Genomic DNA, 13,775 nt, shown 5'->3' with positions numbered 1-13,775 from the left:
TAGCAGCAATGTCAACAATAGCCAAAACATGGAAAGAGCCTATATGTCCATCACCTGACGAATGGATCAAGAAGATGTGGTATATATACACGATGGAGTACTACATGGCAATGAGAGGGAATGACATATGGCCATTCGTAGGAAAGTGGATGGACCTTGAGGGTGTCATGCTGAGTGAAGTAAGCCAGGCAGAGAAGGACAGATACCATATGTTTGCACTCATATGTCTAACAGGAAAACAGGAGAGACCTAATGGAGAACACGGGGGAGCAGAGGAAGGAGAGAGAGTTGGGGAGAGAGAGGGATGTAAAATTTGAGAGACTATTGAATGCTGAAAATGAACTGAGAGTTGAAGGGGAAGGGGGAGGGGGGAGAAGAGGTGGTGGTGATGGTGGAGGGCACTTATGGGGAAGAGCACTGGGTGTTGTATGGAAAACAATTTGACAATAAAATATTATGGAAAAAAAATAAAATAAAATAAAATAAAATAAAATGGAGTTTTGACAGCTGCTTGAGAATATTCCTGAAAGTCCCCATCCTGAGGTTGACTAACCACAGTTGGCTCCAATTATCAGCCATTAACCTGAGAAATGAATGAAGGAGAAGCCTTCACATATATTAGGAGGAAGAACAAAGAGAAAGAGTCTATCCCCTTTGTCAAGGATGGTCTATATTTCCTCTAGCAACCTCGGTTCTATTAGGAGGAGGCCTGTTTAGATAATAGCATCCAATATATGAGGTTGTTAGCCTGTACTTTGCCCTCAGCTTGCCCCACGCTCCCTCATCACCTATATTTCCATTTTCCTACCTTAGTCCATGCACAGTTACCGGTTGCCATAGTATCTGTATTTTACCCTTTCCCCAACATCACTCCTTCTGTCTCCAAACGCAAAAAGTCTCGAGCTCCATGGATCCCGCCAGGGGCCAGCGGCCTTCCCACAGGAAGGTCGCCCAAACCTAGGTGGGACACATCTCCCCTGTCACAGGAGGACCTGGACCCCGTGGGTCGAGGTGAATCCCGCACAGCCCCCAAATATGAGAAAAAGCCCATGGACCCAGTCAAAGGAGGGATGCAGAGACTCGGAGCAGATTGAAGTGAGACTTTAATCAACGTTCTTGCAAGAGCGGGTGTCTGATGGACCCGAACATTTGGGCAGTTACAACAGGCAATATATCTCCTTGCCTGCAACCCCCTTTCCTGATTCCTCATTGGCTGAGTACTGCAGAGGTTACAGTCTTACCCGGGTTTGCCTATGCCCACCTAAGGCAAAAAGTCCGACTGGAACAAACGTACATTCTTTGAGGTGATGCAGAGACTTCAGTTCTTTGGCGCATGCTCATTGCAAAGCCCATGAAATGGAAGAGAAGCAGCAGGAAGTGAAGTGTCTAAGAGTTTGGGACTCCATTGTGGGGGTTCGGAGCGTTCATACATATTTTCAATACATTGTAAACTGGACGCCACAGCTTTTATTTGGTACTTCTGAAAATGAATCATTTCACTTCTCCCAAGGGATCGGTTTGTGTTTTATAAGCCTTCCCTTGACAAATACACTGCCTAGGTGCATTTGCTCTTCTCAGTGTTGGGATATCTAATGAAACATTCTCATAATTTATTGTGTTCTCCCCCCCCCATTGGTGTTTACATGTAATAATGGAATGCTACAGTCAAAGGCCTTCAAGGCTCAAAAGGACAAACCTAATGACAATTCGGTAAATTGGATAAGATTTAAAAAGTGGGTAAAGTGGATGACATTATTTAGGACTGAGGAGTTTTTTGGGAGCCTCTAAATCTACCACTTCCCAGGCATCATGTGCCCCAAAAAGCTGGCCTTGGCTGAGAGATCAGTGAGACTGGATGGGTCAGTCTATGAGGAACAAGCCTGCTCATCCATGTAGGACGCAGGGTAGTGGGCCCCTCTGGCTCATCAAAGGGACGATGGTCTCAGAGGCAGAGGGAGACTTAGAAGCAATTTATAGCAGCTTCCTACTTAGGGTTAGGGTCCCAAATCTACTCCTGTCCACCTCCCCTACCCCCATCTTGAACTTTATCTTAAGAATTGTATTAGCCTAAACAAACACGAACCGCGAGGGTTTAAATCTCAGTTCTGCTGCTTGCCTCAGGACAGTCCTGAGCAGCTCACCTAACTCCTCTAAGCTTATTTTCTCCCCTTCAAATTAGGGGAAATAGCAGTGCCCTCCGTATAGGATTGTTCTGACCTCCATAATAAGTTCATGAATGCTAAAGAACTTTCTATGCCCAGAGGGCCAGGGGAGAAGCAATGGTTGTTTTCACCTCTAATCTTCCATCTTTTGACTGCCTGATCCTGACAGGTGCCATCAAGATTCCAACAGTGTCTTTCAGCCCCTCCATGTTTAATGCAACAGCCCTGGCCGAGTTCGGAGAATACCTTCGTTCAGGTCAGCCACAAGCTGCGGAAGGGGGTGGGGAGCTGGGGGGGACCAGTAGCCCTGGAGACATGATTCTTTCACAAGATGATAAAGAAGCTTCTGTTACTGACCAGAGGACAGCCAAATTCTGTGGGCCTATTTTGAGTGTATACACCATGGGGAGGAATAGAAGGTCTCCAAGGGTCAGAATGGTGGCAGAGTACAGACTATAGATTTATTTGGCCTTTGAAGAGGTCCCTGGGTGGTTCAGTTGATTAGACGTCTGACTCTTGATTTAGGGTCAGGTCATGATCTCACAGTTCGTGAGGTCAAGCCTGTGTCAGGCTCTGTGCTGGCAGCATGGGACCTTCTTGGGATTCTTTCTGTCTCTCCTTTGGTCTCTGCCCCTCCCTTGCTAGCGCTCTCTCTATTTCTCAAAATAAATAAGTAAATATCTTTTTTTTAATGTTTTTTATTTATTTTTGATACAGAGAGAGACAGAGCATGAGAGGGGGAGGGGCAGAGAGAGAAGGAGACACAGAACCGGAAGCAGGCTCCAGGCTCTGAGCCCACTGTCTGCACAGAGCCTGACGCAGGGCTTGAACCCACGAACGTGAGATCTGACCTGAGCTGAAGTTGGAGGCTTAACCGACTGAGCCACCCAGGCGCCCCAGTAAATATCTTTTTAAAACCTTATTAAGGCACCCAGGTGGCTCAGTCAGTTCAGGTCATGATCTCACGGTTCATGAGTTCGAGCCCCACGGCAGTCTGTGTGCTGACAGCTCAGAACCTGGAGCCTGCTTCAGATTCTGTGTCTCCCTCCCTCTGTCTCTATTTCTCCCCCACTTTTTTCCTCTCAAAAATAAACAAACATTAAAAGAAAAGAAAAAAAAATTTTAATTATTTGGCCTTTGAAAAACTAAGACACATAGCTGTTGGGTTGGAGTTTGAACTCTCCTGATCTTTGCCCTAAATATGTATCAAGTCAATAAATATGCTGCAATCCAGAGGTAGGGCTAGGAAAGGAAATAAAAGGCACAGCATAAGGAATAAGAAGGCCTAGGAATTCTTTCTTCTGTCCAAGTCTCCAGAACTACACCCCATGTGCCTCCCACCCCTACCTCTGTATACACACCTACACATCTATGCACATACTCCACACCCAGGCCCTTTCTTGGATTCTTTACTGCCCCACTTCTGAGCTTTGAGGCAGTCAGCAGCTTTGAGCTGCCACATCAGCCCCTCACTCCCACCACCAATGAGCTGCAGAAGGGATGGGTCAAGAAAAAAAGGAGACTTGGAACTCCCCACTCCATGTGTGAAAAGCTCACGGAAAGTAGTGAGACCGTCTTCCTAAATCTTCCCAATAAAAAACAAGCTTCTCCAAAGTTGTTGGGGGTGGAAGGAGCTGGCCTAGGTACAGCAAGTAACCGTCTCTCTACCACTATCTGAGTAACTGACCCTGAGAACATCCACACCCTCATGCAGAAATATGGCCTTGACACTAGACAGAACAAGTTCTTTCTTTCTTCTTTTTTTAATTAAGGGTCATGCTTGGTCCCAAGTAATTTGGATATCAGAGACTACTATATTTAAAATTTAACTGGGGTGCCTGTGTCGCTCAGTCGGTTAGGCGTCCGACTTCGGTTCAGGTCATGGTCTCATAGTTCGTGAGTTCAAGCCCCATGTCTGGCTCTGTGCTAACATCTACTTCAGATTCTGTGTCTCCCCCTCTCTCTGCTCTTTCCTCGCTTGCTCTGTCTCTCTCTCAAAAATAAACATTAAAAATAAATAAATAAAAGAAAACACACCCCTAGCATCTGTACAGCCCTGTAGCATATACTTGAGATAACATGTTAGAGGTCCGACCAAGTCAGATCTTAATCTTTTAGCTGTCATAATGATGGAATCTTGATGTGCACATTATTATATAGTAGTAACACATTAAAATATGAGGAAGACGAATTTTAGAGATCTTCTTGGCAAATCAGAAATTTGCTCCAGAAGGCTACCTAAAGGACGCGTAGGTTTTCATGAAAAGGGACAGGGGTGGGCATATTCTATCAAATGGTAGAAAAACCAAAGGAAATTATTAAATCTGGCTTCCTCACTGCTTTCCATCCCTTTGCCTCTAGTCTTTCCTACAGTTTTCAAAACCAGGTTTATCCAGCATGAAGTCATAGGAGAATACAGTCACCTGTTCACCGTCCAAGGCTTGGACCCCAGCCTGCAGCCCTACATGCTGATGGCTCACAGTGACGTGGTGCCAGCCCCTGACGAAGGATGGGAGGTGCCCCCTTTCTCCGGATTGGAGCGTGATGGCTTCATCCATGGCCGAGGCACACTGGACAACAAGAACTCTTTAATGGTGAAGCACTTTGTTCCCTTCACCTTGGGGCCCTAAGGATTCTCCCAGGAACGCGAGCTCTCCCCTGACCCCCGGGGAGGCAGGAGGTTATGGGAGAAAGAACCTTGGCTCCAGGAGACTTGAGTCCAGCTAACACTTTTCTAGGTCTTGATTTCTCAACTGTGAAATATGGGCTAGAGTAGACGATCTCTAGGGATCCTTGTAACTCTGACAGTGACACATTTATGCTTTCCTCCAGGTGGCAAATGTTTCATGCAGAGCTACGCTTCCTCACATCCCATCCCCCACAACCACTTGAATTTGTTCTCCTTCAAGAGAGTCTGTCTGATCCCACCAGCTGACTGTCACTGATGTCCTGATACTCCCTTTTCCTTTGTGCTTCTGTCCTCCCCAGGCAATCCTGCAGGCCTTGGAGTTCCTGCTGATCAGAAACTACATTCCCCGAAGATCTTTCTTCATTACTCTGGGCCATGATGAGGAGGTAGAGCCTCCTTACCCTATAAACTATCTCTAAGACCCCTGTTTGGAGTTGGGGGGAGAGTGTTTAGCTCTAGTCCAGCTTGCTTCCCAACTGTAGGGTCTCCAGAATATGGTGTGGTGGTGGGCAAACTTCTCAGGGTACCTGTGTGCCAAAGAGATCTAAATCCCCTGACCAAGATGCAGATTCCCAGGCCCTGTGCCATAGATTGACATTTGTTGTTAAAAGACTTTATATGTCTTAGAGCACTTTTAGGTTCACAGCAAAAATGAGAAGGTTTCCAGATTTCCCTTATGCCGCCTCCCCTCACACATGCACAGCCTCCTCCATTATCTACATTCCCACCAGAGTGGTGTTTGTTAACAACCGATGAACCTACACTGATAACTCATAATTACCCAAAGCCCTAGTTTATACTAGGGTTTACTCTGGGTGTACATTCTGTTGGTTTGGATGATTGCATAATGACATGTGTCCACCATGATAGTCTCACACAGAATAGTTGCACTGCCCTAAAAATCCTCTGTGCTCCACCTGTTCATCCCTCTCTCCCTCCCCCAGCCCATGGAAACCACTAATCTTTTTCCTGTCTCTGTAGTCTTGCCTTTTTCCAGAATGTCCTATAGCTAGACTCATACAGTATGTAGTCTTTTTGGATTGGCTCCTTTCATTTAGTGACATGCATAGATCTGATTTTCTAACCGGCTCCCTGGTAAGATCTGAGGCAAGCAGGTGTCCCATCAGTGACACCTCAGAAACACTGATGTGACAGAAAGAGAACCAACAGGGAGCAAGGAATCAATGTTTTATTTCTAGTGATGTCACTTACTTTGACCTCGGGCCAGTCACTTCATTCCATGGTTCCCAGTCTCCTCATTTGTGAAATGAGGGCGGTTTGGCCCTTTCGGCTGTGACATTCCAAGATTCTGTGAAGCAGGATTATGTAGGTCCCTGGCCCTCCCTCGCCCCTACAGGAAGGAGACTGGGCAGGGAAGTTCTGGAGTCCCTAGCAATACTGGATGGGTTTTCATTAGCTATTGGAGGTCTGGCTGAGGAGGACTGTGGGTGTGGTTTCCATGTTTACAGGTCTCAGGCCACAATGGGACTCAGAAGATTTCAGCCCTGCTACAGGCAAGGGGTGTCCAGCTAGCCTTCATTGTGGATGAGGGTGGCTACATCTTGGATGGTATCATCCCCAACCTCCAGAAGCCCTTTGCCATGTGAGTAAAGAACCCCATTCCCCCCATCTTGGAAGATGTTCTCATCCCATTTCAGATGACCCCAGCCTGGTGTCTGTAGGCCACACTAAGGCAACTCTTCATTTTACCCCTCTTGAACTGAACTTCAACCAGTTCTGGGCTCCCCCTTCCCTTTCTCCTCTAGTGTATATTGTTGAAAGCAGCATGAAGCCAACCTCCTAACCCACCAAACCACTGTGCAGATGAGCCCGTGGGCCCATGTGCTGATTCAAGGTGGGAGTAAGTCAGAAGGGCCCTCTGATCCTCTTCTACAGGGTTTCAGTCACAGAGAAGGGTGCAATTAGTCTCATGCTGCAAGTAAACATGACTCCAGGCCACTCTTCAGCTCCTCCAAAGGAGACAAGCATTGGTATCCTCGCAGCCGCTGTCAGCCGGTAAGCAACGCCTGTCTCTGCTCCCTTGCCAGACTCGAGTTGGAGGACCCAGCATGTTCCCACTTTGAGTCTGAAGAGGCTATGCTTCCTGGCCTGAAGCTGGGCTGAGAAACCACAACGGGCGCCACACAGAGGGCAGAGCCACCAGGAGCCAAGCAGGGGGGTAGAGGGCAGAAGAGGATCTACCCATATTGTAAGTAAGAGGTGGCCAATAAAAGCTAGGTCAGGACATAAGGACTGCAGGCTGTAGGTGAGCACAGCAGGTCGGTAACAAGAGAGCTTACCCCTGGCTGGGTTTTCTTAGCAAAGTGGGAAGAACTATATTAATTCAGTTAAGTGTGTAAATGATTATCTAGCAATGTTGAAGGCTTTGTGCCCAGTGATGGGCATACAATGGTGGAAAAACCAGGCAGCCCCTTTCCTCAAGGAATTCACAGTTTGCAGCAGAGACCAATAATTGTGCTACACCTTGGGAGGTGACATGAGAGGAAGGGTTGCCTCCTTGGACTTGGTAGACAGGGACAGCTTCTTCCGATGGACTAGAGGTGGTTCCACTTGGGCTTGGAGATCTCCCAATGGGTGGGTCAGTGGAGGTGATAAGAAGGTGAGTGGGGGACCTCCTGGCCAGGCCTGTTGAAAAATCTTGTCTCCTTCCTTCTCTTCAGACCGCTGAACTTTGACTTGAGTTGGGGAAGTCTTGACAACTTCATTTCTCTTCCAGACTGGAGCAGACGCCACTGCCGAACATGTTTGGAAGCGGACTGCTGAAAGAGATGTTACAGGAACTGGCGCCTGAGGTGGGAGAAGGAGTCTCACGTGCCCTTGGTCAGCTGTGGAAGAGGAAGAAAGGGGGGCAAAAAAGTAGCGTCTAGAGTAAGAGAAGGGCCCACTGCTGACCAGTGCTCTGCACATTCTCACCTACTCTCAGCCCGAGGCTGAGCCAAGGCATAACGGTCTGGCCTGGTCCCAACGCTTTGGTGCTTTTCTAGACCCTAAGACCTGACACAACCAGGTGCCCTTTGGGAGCTGGTTCCCACCCATCCTTGAGGCTACGATTGAGGGACTTCAAGGCAGACATGAAGCAGGGAGAGACCAGGCCTCAGGTACAGTGACCCTGTTAGGCTGACCCCTTCGAGATTGGCTGACCTGGTTCTTTCCTTTGCAGTTTCCCTTCCCTACCAATATAATCTTGAGCAACCTGTGGCTATTTGGGCCCCTTGTAAGCAGGTAAAGTTTAACCTTTCCTTCTCTCTCATCCTCTCCCCACCGCCCCCGCCAAACCTACTTAACTGGGCCTGACTATGCATCCTTTAGCCACCAGATGCTACATCTAGTTCATATATAGGATGTCCCTCTTAGTCGTAAAGATCTCCAAAATTCAGGAAAGTGGGTGACCTTCAACCTGTGCTTTCTTCACATGAGGTGGTTTTCCTAATGTCTGACCTTTGTCCTCTTGCTTTAGGATATTAGAGAGGAATTATATAACCAATGCACTGGTCAGGACCACCACGGCACTCACCATGTTCAATGCAGGAGTCAAGGTAACATCTCCTGGATCCTCCCCTATACCTTTCCTTCAGTGCCCACCCACCCTTCTACCTTCTGGCTTTATCTCCTGTCTCCTTCCTTCTCAGATTACAGTTTGAATAATAGGAAGGCCCAATGCTGAAGTGTACAGTGATATCAGTTGTGTAAGCCTCAAGAGCCGGTGGTCTAGCTGAGATCCATAAACCTTTGGAAATTGCAGATTTTATATATGTGTATTTTAGGGGGTTTCCATGGCCCCTCTCAGGTTCCTTGGGTCTGTACCCCTTCAAAATCAAGCATTACACTGGTATGAAGGAGGGTTATTTGAGAGTTAATTTTTGTGAACTATACTCATTCAACATGTTACATACTTACCTAGCATTTTGGTCATGTAAACTAAATGCTCTACGTTTTACCATCAAGGCTCTTTTAACTGTTCTACATTATACTTTGGAAGATTTTTCCACCTAACAAATTTCATAAGGGACTAATGTCTTTTCCCCTTTTCAATCCTGAGTTGAAAGAGAGAAACTCACCTGCCATTTACAAAATCTATAATAACATTCATGGGGCACCTGGATGGCTCAGTCGGCTGAGCATCCAGCTTCAGCTCAGGTCATGATCTCACAGTTGGTGGGTATGAGCCCTGTGCCAGACTTTGTGCTGACAACTAGCTCAGAGCCTGGAGCCTTACTTCAGATTCTATGTCTCTCTCTCTCTCTGACTCTCCCCTGCTTATGGCTGTCTCTCTCTCTCTCTCTCTCTCAAAAATAAATAAAACATTAAAAAAGTAAAATAAAATAACATTCATGATATATACAACCCATAAAATGTATTTCCCAAAGTACATTAAATATCTTTGTTATTTAATTTTATTTAATGTTTACTTATTTTTTTAATTTTTCCATGTTTTTATTTGCAAGTATTCTGAATGAGTTTTTCCCACATAATGGTGTATATTATGGTTTTGGTTTTTTCTTTATTTTATAGTTTATTATCAAGTTGGTTTCCACATATCACCCAGCGCTCATCCCCACAACTGCCCTCTTCCATGACCATCACCCCGCTTTCCCTCTCCCCCTCCCCCATCAGCCCTCAGTTTGTTCTCAGTATTCAAGAGTCTCTCGTGGTTTTCCTCCCTCCCTCTCCCCAACTATTTTTCCCCTTCCGCTCCCCCATGGTCCTATGTTAAGTTTCTCCTGTTACACTTCTGAATGAAAACATATGGTATCTGTCTTTCTCCGCCTGACTTATCTCACTTAGCATGACACCCTCGAGTTCCATCTACATTGCTACGAATGGCCAGATTTCATTCTTTCTCATTGCCATGTAGTATTCAATAATGTGTAATCTTAGCAAACATAAATTCTATAAAGTTTGCATAAGTTTTGAGTGAATTAATACTTTGATAGATTTTCTTTTTTTCCAAGAACCACTTTTTGGCAAATTGGTCTGTTTCCAGTTGGATTAGCCACGAAGGGGCATCTCTGTTTAAAGGAACGGGGTGCCTGGGTGGTTTAGTCAGTTGAGCATCCAACTCATGATCTCCGCTTAGGTCTTCATCTCAGAACCATGAGTTCAAGCTCCACACTGGGCTCTACGCTGGGCACGAAGCCTGTGAAGGAAGGAAAGGGAAGGAGCGGGGGAGACAAGGAAGGAAGAAAGAAGGAAGCCACAGCCACACTGGGTAACACGGGCCTAGGCCTTTCTGAGATCTTGGGAGAAGTGAGAGGAGCTTTCCAGTCACTACCAGTTCCACCAGCACGCCGTTCAGGAGTGCCATTCCCCTAGCACGGTGTGGCCTTGTGGAGTTCTGGTAATCTGGGGCCCAGGTTGAACACAATGAAAGGCGCCTCAGTGAATTCCTGGCGTAACTGACAGGAGGGTCCCGTGGGTCGGCCAGACCCGAGCTGTCTTCACCAGCTGCCTCAAAGTGTTCACCGAAACAATAGTACCGTGTCCTTGCATTTGACCCCCGCTTTCATCTGTCCAGAACGCTTTCACAGTTGTTACTCCATTTGATCCTTCTCACAGCCCTCCTTAGTACTATTGTCCCGATTGCCACTTGGGAAACAGAGGCACCAACAGGTTATAATTATTCAAAATCACACAGTTAATTTATAAACAGCCCAGTTGTTCTGTCCCTAGTCTGGTGCTTTTTTGGACCAAAGCAGTTCAAAGAAAGATTCAGGGTCAAGGAGTCTGTTCTTTCATGGCCTCTGAGGAGAAAATCCTCTCAGAGCCTAACTCTCTTCTCTAGATGGTGCTGGGTTCTTCCCGGTCGGGCCGAGAACAGAGTCATATTTTGCAAGTAGATGTGGGAAACCACCCTCATCGTCCCCTTTGCGGGGCAAACACACGACAGTGGGGGTTTTCAGAGTCTCGGGGTACCCTGTCCTTAGTAAGCCCTGACTGCTTAGGGGATGTCCTGGGTGCCCCAGGAAAGAGAGCACACACACGAGATCACCAGTGGCACCGCACGGGGCCAGAAGACAGATGTCCAGGTGGTCACCGAGAAAACAAGTCTTGCTCTGAACAGCCCTTTGTGACCCCCTCCAGGCCCAAGAAGCATGGAGGTCTGACCTAACGCAGAGACACATCTCTAGCTCTGAACATTCCCACTTGTCACGGCCCCAGAAAAGACAAGGGGCTGACCAAAAATTAAGCCCTGGACCTTTCAATCAAATCAGCTTCCTTTTTCTCTACCGAGGGTAGGTGGCCCTTCCTGGCCAGGGAGCACGTGTGGCTCAGCCCAGGGTTTGTGGTTCTCTCTCCAGGAGAATGTCATCCCCCCAGTGGCCCAGGCCATAATCAACATCCGGATTCATCCTGCTCAGACAGTCCAGGAGGTATGTAACCTGTGTTCCCACCAACTGGCTCCATGTCAGGGCCATGTGGCCCTCTGAATTTGGGTTTAGCTGCAGCCTCAGGGCTGGCCAACCAACATTTGTTGCCTTCTTCAATAACATCAACATTTTTCTAAAGCTTCCGGGTATCTGGCTAGGATAGGGGACCTCTGGTTCGGGGAAACTTGCAGGCTGGGGGTTGGAGATGAACGCTGATAAATGGTAACAATAGCACCAGACATGTCCAGCAGGCTTGCTCTGTGTGTGGCATTGTTCTAAGGCATACATGTGCTCATTTAATGCCCGCAAACCCACTATGAGGTAGGAATTGTATCATCCTTCTTTAACAGAGAAACTGAGGCACAGATCAGAAAGGCAGGTAAGTGCGCACCTCGGTGGCTGAGTGGGCAAAGCATCTGACTTTGGCTCAGGTCATGATCTCACAGTTAGTGAATTCAACTCCCGCATCAGGTGAGCTCAAACCCCGCTTCAGTTGAGCCTCATTTCTCTCTCTTCCTCTCTCTCTCTGCCCCCTGCTCACTTGTACCCTCTCTCTCTCAAAAACAAAAACAAAAAACGGCAGGTAAGTGCCGTGCCCAGGATTACACGTCTAGCAGCCTAGCTACAGAACCACCACACCAGGTTACGATTAAAACACATCGGGGTGACCCGCCGAAAGACCAGCGCAAGGAAGGGAACTCTCAGCACCTCCGTGGGTCAAGAAAGACTTTTCCGAAGGCCAGAAACTTGAGCTTCGATGGAAAGGACAATTAGCACTGTGTAGAAGCCAGGCATTCAGAGTCCGGCTAAAATAACATAAGGCTAAAGAGGAGTACAGAGCGAGCAGAAGCGGCAGGTGGTGAAAATGGAGTTGTAGCGTGGGGGTCAGGGCCTTGCACACCGTGCTGAGGATTTGGGGCTCTAGTCAGTGGACAGAGGGAACTCTGAGGGGTCTTCCGACAGGGCCGTGATGTCCCCAGCCCAGCTTTTAGGCAGCTGATGGTGGTGGCACTGCGGAGGAAGTGACAGGGTAGGAAGAGATGGTTGGGAAGCGGTCACAGCATCTCGGGCAGTGGACTGAGCCGGAGTGATGGGGCGGAGAAGGGCCCCTTCCAGGGCTGTGGGAGATGGTTCAGCAGAACGTGGTGTGTCCGGGGTATGGGGACACAGAAAGGCAGGGTGGCTCCTCGGTTTTAATCTGGGTGGCTGGCCAGGTGCCAATGCCTTTAACCAAGACCAAGAGTTTAGGAAGTAGAGCAGAGCAACTTCACAGAGAAATGTAATGGTTTAGAAGTTTGAGAAGCTTATAAATTCTAAATAGGCAATTATAAATACCTCGGGTCTGGAGAGAGAATGAACTAGAGATTCAGGCTGGAGTGTTATCAACATAAATGAAACCTCTGGAGTTAACAAAAATCCCACAGGAAGGATGTGTAAAATTAGAAGTAAAGAGGATTGAGGACAGAGCCTCTCCATGGCCTGCTATAAACATCAATTTAAAGACTATTAAAAATCAGTATGTAATCGCGAGCTGTGAGGAGTGTGCTGACGCAGAGGGCCTGGGTGCTAGTGGTGGACGGGACACAGGCCCAGACCTGGCAGAGGGGCAGGCAAGCCTTCCCCAGGGAAGTGGTGTTTGAGCTGAAAGATAAGGGGTGGGTAGATATTATTCAGAATGTTTGGCATCTACAGGAAAGGCTAGGTTATTTAAAAGGCAGGTTAAGCTAAAAAATATAAGAGAGAGTTCAAAAGGTAAATCTAATCCTTCCAAAAATGACCTCAAGAGGCAGCCCCACGACTGCCCAATGAATGGTACCTTCCAGAATTCAGCAGGGGCCGTGTTCCCTGAGTCTCTGCTGTGGATCCTCGAGGCTCAGCCACACTCAGATTTCTGCGGTCCTTTCTCCCTAAGTTCTACACCCTGAGGGTTCTGTTTGGGCTCACACAGGGTGGGAGGCACACCCCTCATTGCAGGGGGGCGGGGGCGATGGATTCATGGCCTGCCCAGCGTCACCTAGCCTTCAGGGGAGGCTGGGATCGGCGTGAGCCCTGGGCTTTGCTGCTTTTCATCAAGTGCCAACCTTTGTCCTCTCCCTGGAGGATCACAGGGCCAGGAAATCACCGAATTCCCCCCATTGAACTTCTTTCAACCAGTTTTTTTCCAGCCTCATTCCAGCTCCATGCCCTTTCCAAGGGCTGTTTTCCACCAGCTGGGGCCTTCGTCTCCCCAGATTCTGGCACTCCCCCTCCTCTCTAGTCCCCCACCACCGTGCCCTTCCTTCCAAGTTTAATATATGCGCTGCCAAAGCAAGCACTTCCCTTCCTTCCCAACCTATCTCATGAAATCCTTGGGATCCCTGGACCCATCCTGCCCACCCAACCGGTGAGGAATGGAAAGTCTCCAATAATACTGAAAGCACACAGCACCCTTTTCTTCTGGTCCTTTCTCTCATTCCCTGGTTCTGTGCGTTGGGTTCTGTCCTCACTGTGCTGGTCTGAAGGCCAAGGATGCAGGGCCTAGGGCTGGATCTGGCA

At 47.9% G+C, this 13,775-nt stretch overlaps 1 protein-coding gene across 1 annotated transcript in view; it reads left to right on the top strand.

Moving 5' to 3' along the window:
- The window catches only part of PM20D1 (peptidase M20 domain containing 1), a 29,899-nt gene that overhangs the window by 7,820 nt on the left and 8,304 nt on the right, over positions 1–13,775 (top strand). The window contains exons 2-10 of the mRNA XM_029933170.1: positions 2,332–2,418; positions 4,524–4,756; positions 5,151–5,237; positions 6,321–6,454; positions 6,748–6,867; positions 7,589–7,664; positions 8,033–8,094; positions 8,330–8,408; positions 11,172–11,243. Of these exons, the coding sequence (XP_029789030.1) occupies positions 2,332–2,418; positions 4,524–4,756; positions 5,151–5,237; positions 6,321–6,454; positions 6,748–6,867; positions 7,589–7,664; positions 8,033–8,094; positions 8,330–8,408; positions 11,172–11,243 (950 nt within the window). The remainder of the gene's footprint in view (positions 1–2,331; positions 2,419–4,523; positions 4,757–5,150; positions 5,238–6,320; positions 6,455–6,747; positions 6,868–7,588; positions 7,665–8,032; positions 8,095–8,329; positions 8,409–11,171; positions 11,244–13,775) is intronic.

The sequence above is a fragment of the Suricata suricatta genome, chromosome 3 (assembly GCF_006229205.1).
Source record: "Suricata suricatta isolate VVHF042 chromosome 3, meerkat_22Aug2017_6uvM2_HiC, whole genome shotgun sequence".
Lineage (NCBI taxonomy): Eukaryota > Metazoa > Chordata > Mammalia > Carnivora > Herpestidae > Suricata > Suricata suricatta.
Note: the sequence above shows the minus strand (reverse complement) of the source record. Positions and strands in the feature narration are given on the sequence as shown.